Source organism: Gavialis gangeticus, unplaced genomic scaffold (genome assembly GCF_001723915.1).
Source record: "Gavialis gangeticus isolate Ggan-Ray unplaced genomic scaffold, GavGan_comp1, whole genome shotgun sequence".
Classification (NCBI taxonomy): Eukaryota; Metazoa; Chordata; order Crocodylia; family Gavialidae; genus Gavialis; species Gavialis gangeticus.
Genome location: NW_017729022.1, coordinates 26,089,967 through 26,096,907, shown reverse-complemented (window position 1 = coordinate 26,096,907; position 6,941 = coordinate 26,089,967). Strand labels below are relative to the sequence as shown.

Sequence of the window (6,941 nt, the reverse complement as noted above, 5' to 3'; positions counted from 1 at the left end):
GCAGCTGGAGTACTGCGTCCAGTTTTGGGCTCCACAATTCAAAAAGGATGTGGAGAAGCTTGAGAGAGTCCGGAGAAGAGCCATGCACATGATTAGAAGTCAGGAAAACAGACCTTACGACAAAAGGCTGAGATCTATGAGGCTCTTTAGCCTGTAAAAGCACAGGCTCAGGGGTGATCCGATAGCCACCTATAAATTTATCAGGGGTGACCACCAGTATCTGGGGGAACATTTGTTCACCAGAGCACCCCAAGGGATGACAAGGTCAAACAGTTATACACTACTGCAAGACCATTTCAGGCTGGACATAAGGAAGAATTTCTTTACTGTCTGACCCCCCAAGGTCTGGAATAGCCTTCCATCAGAAGTGGTTCAAGCACCTACATTGAACACCTTCAAGAGTAAATTGGTTGCTTATCTTGGTGGGATCCTATGACCCCAGCTGACTTCCTGCCCTTTGGGCGGGGGCTGGACTTGATGATCTTCTGAGGTCCCTTCCAGCCCTAATGTCTATGAAATCCATGACAGTAGTACGAAGTGAAACAAAACCAAAACAAAAAAGTTATGCATCCTTCCTTGCATCTGACCTTGAATTAGTGACAGACAGCTATATGAAAACTCCAGATGCAAGTAAGTTAAAGTGGGTGATCTACACAAGTGGCCACAGTCTTGGACAGCCTGTGTGCACAGCCACAGGACTCATGCTATTGGGAATGAAGTTGCAGGAAATACATGGATTTCCAGCCACCCCTTATTTATATGAAAAAGGGCCTGTTCCCATTTAATTTTCCATCGTTTATCAGATCGGAGATAATCCAAAGTGATTTGGAAACATCAAGAAGATTATATGAATGTGTTAGAATTAAGTTTTTTTGAGAACACCTGTTTCTAGTAACTCAGCTTTTGCCTCCACACATCCCATTTGTTGTGGAAGAAACAATACAGACTATACTACATTGACATAAGGGCTATGATGTTAAGAACTTGAGGGAAAGTTTGCACAGCCTATCAAGTTCTGTCACCGACATTTATAATATAAGCAGAAGCCAGGGTAGAGTGGTACCTTGTAGACCATGGGTGGCCAACCTGCAGCACGTGAGCCCTAAGTGGCACAAGAAGTCTCTGTGTAGCATGCAAATCAGGAAGACGACAGGCATCACAGGAAAGGATCAGAGTAGGCAAGGAGCATACAGCAGAGAGCAGAAAGCCAAGCAGCAGATTAGGCAGGGGAAGCAGATCAGAAGTAGCACGCCTGCCAAAAAGGTTGGCCCTCACTGTTACAGACTAACTCAGCCCTGGTTTGGAACCAGTTGATTTTCTAGGATCATCCAAAATATATTTGCTAAGAAGTTATGAAAGAAATACAGGAAACCCTTGGTATTCACAAACTCCGGGTTTGCAGATTCAAATATTTGTGGGGGAGGGCAGAGCCAGGAGGCAGGCAGAGAGTGAACCCTGGGGACATGGAGGGAGGCAGCAGCAGCAGCAGCAGCATCTTCTCCCCCAGAGGCAGCAGCAGCATTTTTTTGTCGCCACTGCCGGAGGCAGCTGTGGCAGCACTTGGGGGAAGGAGTTGGTCCCCAGGTGCTGTGGGGGAGCAGAAGGCAGCTGTGGGGCCTGACAGGGAGCCACATCAGTATTCGCAGATTTCACCAATCACAGGGATCTCCAGAATGTATCCCCTGCGAACAGTGAGGATCTCCTGTACTGCTATTCAATTTTACATACAGTGTTTTGCTTCTACCCAAGTCATACTGGCTTACTCTAGTAAGACAGTTTTTAACTCCACTCTTGTTACGCAGGGCTACAGTTACAGGAGGAGGAGCTGGATTATACTCTTCTCGTGTCTTAATAGACGATCTATTTACAGGGCCAGCTACATTATGAAAACCCTTCTTAGAGCAGCAAGTTTGCATATATTACCGAAATGATACATGAGGAAGGGGTGCGGGTGGTGGGGGGAAAAAAAAAAAAATAAATAATTGGCTGACATGGGAGAACTAGCAATGAGAAAAATAACCTTAACATTTAACCTTGGTGGTACAAAAATCCCACAGTCTTTATTGGATCAATGAATCAGTTAAAGCAAAACTGGATTCGAAGGACAAATCACAGTTTTTCAGTCAAAACTTTTATCAAGTTTAATTACTTAAATAAGGGTTGTAGAATCTGGCTTATGAGAGTTTACCTGGACATATCTTAAAATGACTTTCTGGACAAAACTGGTCAATTTGCCTTTCAAATTAAAGCTTGGAATGAATAAAGTCATACTTCTGGTTAAAGTATGTACAGTTTTTAAAAATATTAGGATGAGGACTTTAAAATATCAGTTTTTCTATAGTGTTTTGATAGGCTACTTACATCATCAGTGTCTTTGACTCGAAGAATCTGTTCTCGTAGGTCCTGTAAATCATTAAATGTGGATTGTGCTGTGATAGAATATACTAATGCAAAGCCTTGTCCATTTTTCATGTAGAGGTCTCTCATTGCCGTAAACTGTTCCTGTAATAAGAGAGACATTGGATTTGATTTTGTGCATTTTACAAACTGAAATCATACACAACTGAAGGATAAGCCATACAAGGTTAATGAAAGTAATGACAATTTTTACATCTTAAAACCTTTTGTTAAAAAAAGTTTAACCCATGCATTGTGCCTTATGAATAGTATTGGGTTTTAAGTATGTGTATATAAACAAAATATCTGCACTAAAACTGTTATTTGGGAAAATGCTAAGAACTACAGTCTCCAGGTAAACAGTCATTTGATCTGGCTGGAAAAGCTCTGTAAGTCCAAAAAAAGGAGACACGATACAGAAAAATTACAATGATTCTAACCTCAGAGAATCCTATTGCCTCCATTAAAAAGTAGGAACAACTGCAAAGAGTTTATTAAAATAATGCACTGTTTCAATTTCATAATAACTCATACAGTCATAAGAGGCACTGTCTGAAATGAAAGCTCCTGGTTAAAACAAGTACACAGTCAAGTTCTCACTAGTTAAGACACATTCTCTCTTATACCCTAAACACTAGGGCAAACAAACTCATGACATTTACTTGCTTTTGCTGCACCTGACTGAACCTTGGGATAGAACAGAACAATGAGTGGGGTCACATTCAACTAAAATGAGAAAACTATACAGGAGACTGGGTCTTTTAAAAACTGATAAGGTTCTGATTTGACCCTCTTCCATTGTATGGATGTAGTGAAACATGAACCTACGGTAGAATTCTCAGATTTTTCCATTTTAAAAAATGCAAGCAAGAAGAAACTAAATTCAAATTAAGTTTCATCAACCACTCCTTTGTTTGGCCTCAGTCCATGACATTTGTATTGGAACACCAGATACAAGACTGGAAAGAATCTCCCACATTGTTAAATCCAACTCTCTAACACTGCAGGTAGGCAGAACACAATCCTTTCTACAAACTGACTAAATTGCTTCTTAAAACTAGTTTAACAAAAAAACCCAAAAAACAACAAACCAAAAAACCCACTTAGTAGCACCTCCTTGAAATTCTAATAGAAGACTGCTCCACATCTCACTGCTCTGTTTATTATGTGGCTGCTTGAGACTATAGGAGACCAACTCAATGAACCAGTATTTCCCATCCAGGCCTTTATTTCAAAGTTCAACTACTCCTTCACAGCATTAATACCACAATTTTTAAATTCTAGGTAGGTGAAAATGAAATAAGTGCTCCTGAATTAAGTGAAATATATCAGATGCTAGATGGCAAACTCATTACAGTGACATTTACAAATATACAAGCTCTACATTTCACATAGGGTCTCATTTCAAGGGTCTAACAATATTTTGTTCTACTGTAATAACTGAAGATAGACGCAGCTGTACATCTGAATGCTTGATCCTGAGCAGTCTGAAGAGATTCTGCACCTTCTGAGAAGCACAAATCCCTTCCAAATGGTTCTTTATTATTTAATTATAAAAGAGGATAAGAGTACTATTAAAAAACAAGATGAGACCCTGCCAAAGACTTAAATTAGATTCAACTAAAAAAATTAAAACTTGGTATGACCGGAAAGAGTGTCTAAAATTAAGGGAAATGAAACTTTAAAGTAATAAATTATAGCAAAAGGGAGCCAATACTATGCAATGCCTCTGCATGCTGCCTTTGTTCTATTACTAATGCTTCTGGCAGTCAAAGCTGGATAAAAATATTAGCCATTTTGATTAAAATGTCACTCTGTCTTTACATAGTTCTGCACCGTTTTAAGTGAAACACTTATTTACCCCATGGAAGTAATATTGGAGCACAACCCCAGAGCTCCCAGTTTCTTGCTACTGTACAACTGCTTGTCCCAAGGAAAAGGCTGAGGTTTGCCTTGGGATAACTGCTTATCCCCACAGGTCTCAGTTCCACTGCCCTTATAACTGGGAATCTCTGGCAGTTCTAGGTGGCCCACATGTTGGGTTGTGAAAGAAATTTTAGATTTCCCTTTCCAGAGAAAGCTCTAGCCTGGAATATCACTTGCCCAGAAATCACTCTCTCTGCAGGCAAGCAATAAAAGGAGACAAAGCAACAAAACGATTTATTAATACAGGAGAAGAGAATTTTACAAGAAAAGCTGACCAGAAGTTTGGAAACAGAAAAGCAAGACAAGTAAAGTTACTTACACATCTGGCTACACCCTAGCCTTTGTGAGAGTCCTGTCAGTATGTCCAGAAAAATAAGGCTTCTTGCTGATTCTGCCAGCCCTGGCTGCTGGGGACCCTGGACTCTCCTTAGCCTGGGATCATCCAAAGACCCCAATTCTATCCTAACTAAACTCTAAAAACCTTTGAGTCAGCTTCCCCTCATCACTATTATTCTAATTGCTGATGAGTCACAGAATTCCCCAGAGATTTACTGTCCTGGTTCTGATCAGACCTAAAGAAGGATGTCTTGTATTCGAAAGTTTGTCTAACTCTATCCCAGGGACAAGGAGGTGATCCTCCCCCTCTATGCAACACTGGTCAGGCCACAGCTGGAGTACTGTGTCCATGTGCGCCCCACTTCAGGAGGGATGTGGACAACATTGACAGGGTCCAGAGGAGGGCCACCCAAATAATCCGGGGACAGCAGGGCAGACCCTACAATGAGAGACTGCGGGACCTGAACCTGTTCAGCCTTCACAAGAGAAGGCTGAGGGGTGACCTAGTGGCCATCTGTAAACTCACTAGGGGGGACAAGAAGGGTTTGGGAGAGATCTTGTTTCCCCTAGTGCCCCCTGGCATAACAAGGAATAATGGCCATAAATTGTTGGAGAGTAGGTTTAGATTAGACATCCGTAAGAACTACTTCACAATTAGGGCAGCTAGGATCTGGAACCAACTTCCAAGGGAAGTGGTGCTGGCTCCTACCCTGGGGGGTCTTTAAGAGGAGGCTTGATGCCTACCTGGCTGGAGTCATTTGAGCCCAGTTTTACTCCTGCCCAGGCAGGGGGTCAGACTTGAAGATCTACAAGGTCCCTTCCGACCCTACTTCTATGATTCTATGATTCCAATGACATAATTCACCCAATAAAAGATAACATCCTAAGAAATCCTTGTCTCTCGAATAATTTCTGGACCATCACAACTACAGCATCACTCTTACACTACCACTGTCTCCCCAAGGCACTTGGCCTATTAGCCATAGGTGCTCCATTTCTCTCAGATGCCTTTGCTATTGTCCAATTATTTTTCCCCAGTACAGGCAGACAATTCATTGTGTGTCCAACCCAATAATGTCTCCTGCCCATGTCTGGTAGTGGCAATTGTTTAACTATGCACGCTTCAGTCCCTTGGCTAAACTATGCCCCAAATTATAAAAGACATACATAGACAGTATAATCTATAGAGCAATAAAAGCAACATAAATGGACACATGGGCTTTCCAGTGAGACCACACATAGTATACCAGAACAAAACACAAAAGAAAGGTGACGATACCTGATGTTCTGGTGGTTTAACAGGGTTTGTAACAACCAAATACTGTTACTGTATACACCCCTTCCCCCAAACACCCCTGCCCCCTTCACTAAATGTTGATCAGGCCATAAAGACAAAATTCACCCGTGTCTAGCATGTCAGCATAAGTGGTATTCAAGTAATGCATGGGCTTTATGTCCAACATTGCCTAAATAACAGGAAGCAACACTAAGTGTTAGACACCATCCCATACCTTAAAACAGAAGAAAAGACAGAATGTGGAATCTCTAACAGTAATACTGTGACTACTCCAAACTATCACCTTTTGGGTTAAATTTAAGATTCATGCACAGGTGAATTATCCTTTACAAAATGCTGGCAGAAGGCCTATGCTGATCACCATGCTTAATTTTATGTTTTCCTAATAAGACAGAATGAATCATAAGTAACTACAATTCATTTTCTGCAGTTCCGATTCTGCTTAGAAGGCTGGTCTGGTGAACAGCTGTCTTCAGGGGATAAGTGTGATCAGTATAACCATTTTTGTCATTCCCTTTCCTGCAATAATTTAGCTTTAAATTGCCTTAAGTGTTGTGAATATGTACTTAGGATAGCTGGTTTTACATACCGTTCCTGCAGTATCTAAGATTTCAAGCATACACTGTTGTGCATCTACTTCAACTTGCTGCCAATGGAAGAGAGAGATCATGTTAAAATACTTTTCTTCTCAAAACAAGTACAATCAAATAGGAAACTTATTTTATAAAATCAAGCATATTATGCACAAGTTAGAGTAATGGGGAAAAAAATTTTGAGTTTGAGCTCACACACCAAAAGCAGGCAGTATTTTCAAGAATGACTGACATTTTTGAAAGCGATACTTTGATGCTTTTAAAAACTTACCCACATACTAAAAAGGAGCCATTATTTTTAAACATAGTAACTAGCAATAAAACAGCTAATTTCTACTTGTTTCAGGTGCTCACTGTGAACACATATACAGGCATACCTCGTTTTATTGCGC

General features: G+C 40.9%; 1 protein-coding gene across 2 annotated transcripts in view; it reads right to left on the bottom strand.

The window, feature by feature from the left end:
- Positions 1–6,941, bottom strand: part of RAP1B (RAP1B, member of RAS oncogene family) — a 46,026-nt gene that overhangs the window by 27,793 nt on the left and 11,292 nt on the right. For both annotated transcript variants that reach the window (XM_019514703.1, XM_019514704.1), the window contains 2 exons: positions 6,546–6,602; positions 2,362–2,502 (listed from right to left, as the gene is read on the bottom strand). In XM_019514703.1, coding sequence (XP_019370248.1) covers positions 2,362–2,502; positions 6,546–6,602 — 198 coding nt within the window. The remainder of the gene's footprint in view (positions 1–2,361; positions 2,503–6,545; positions 6,603–6,941) is intronic.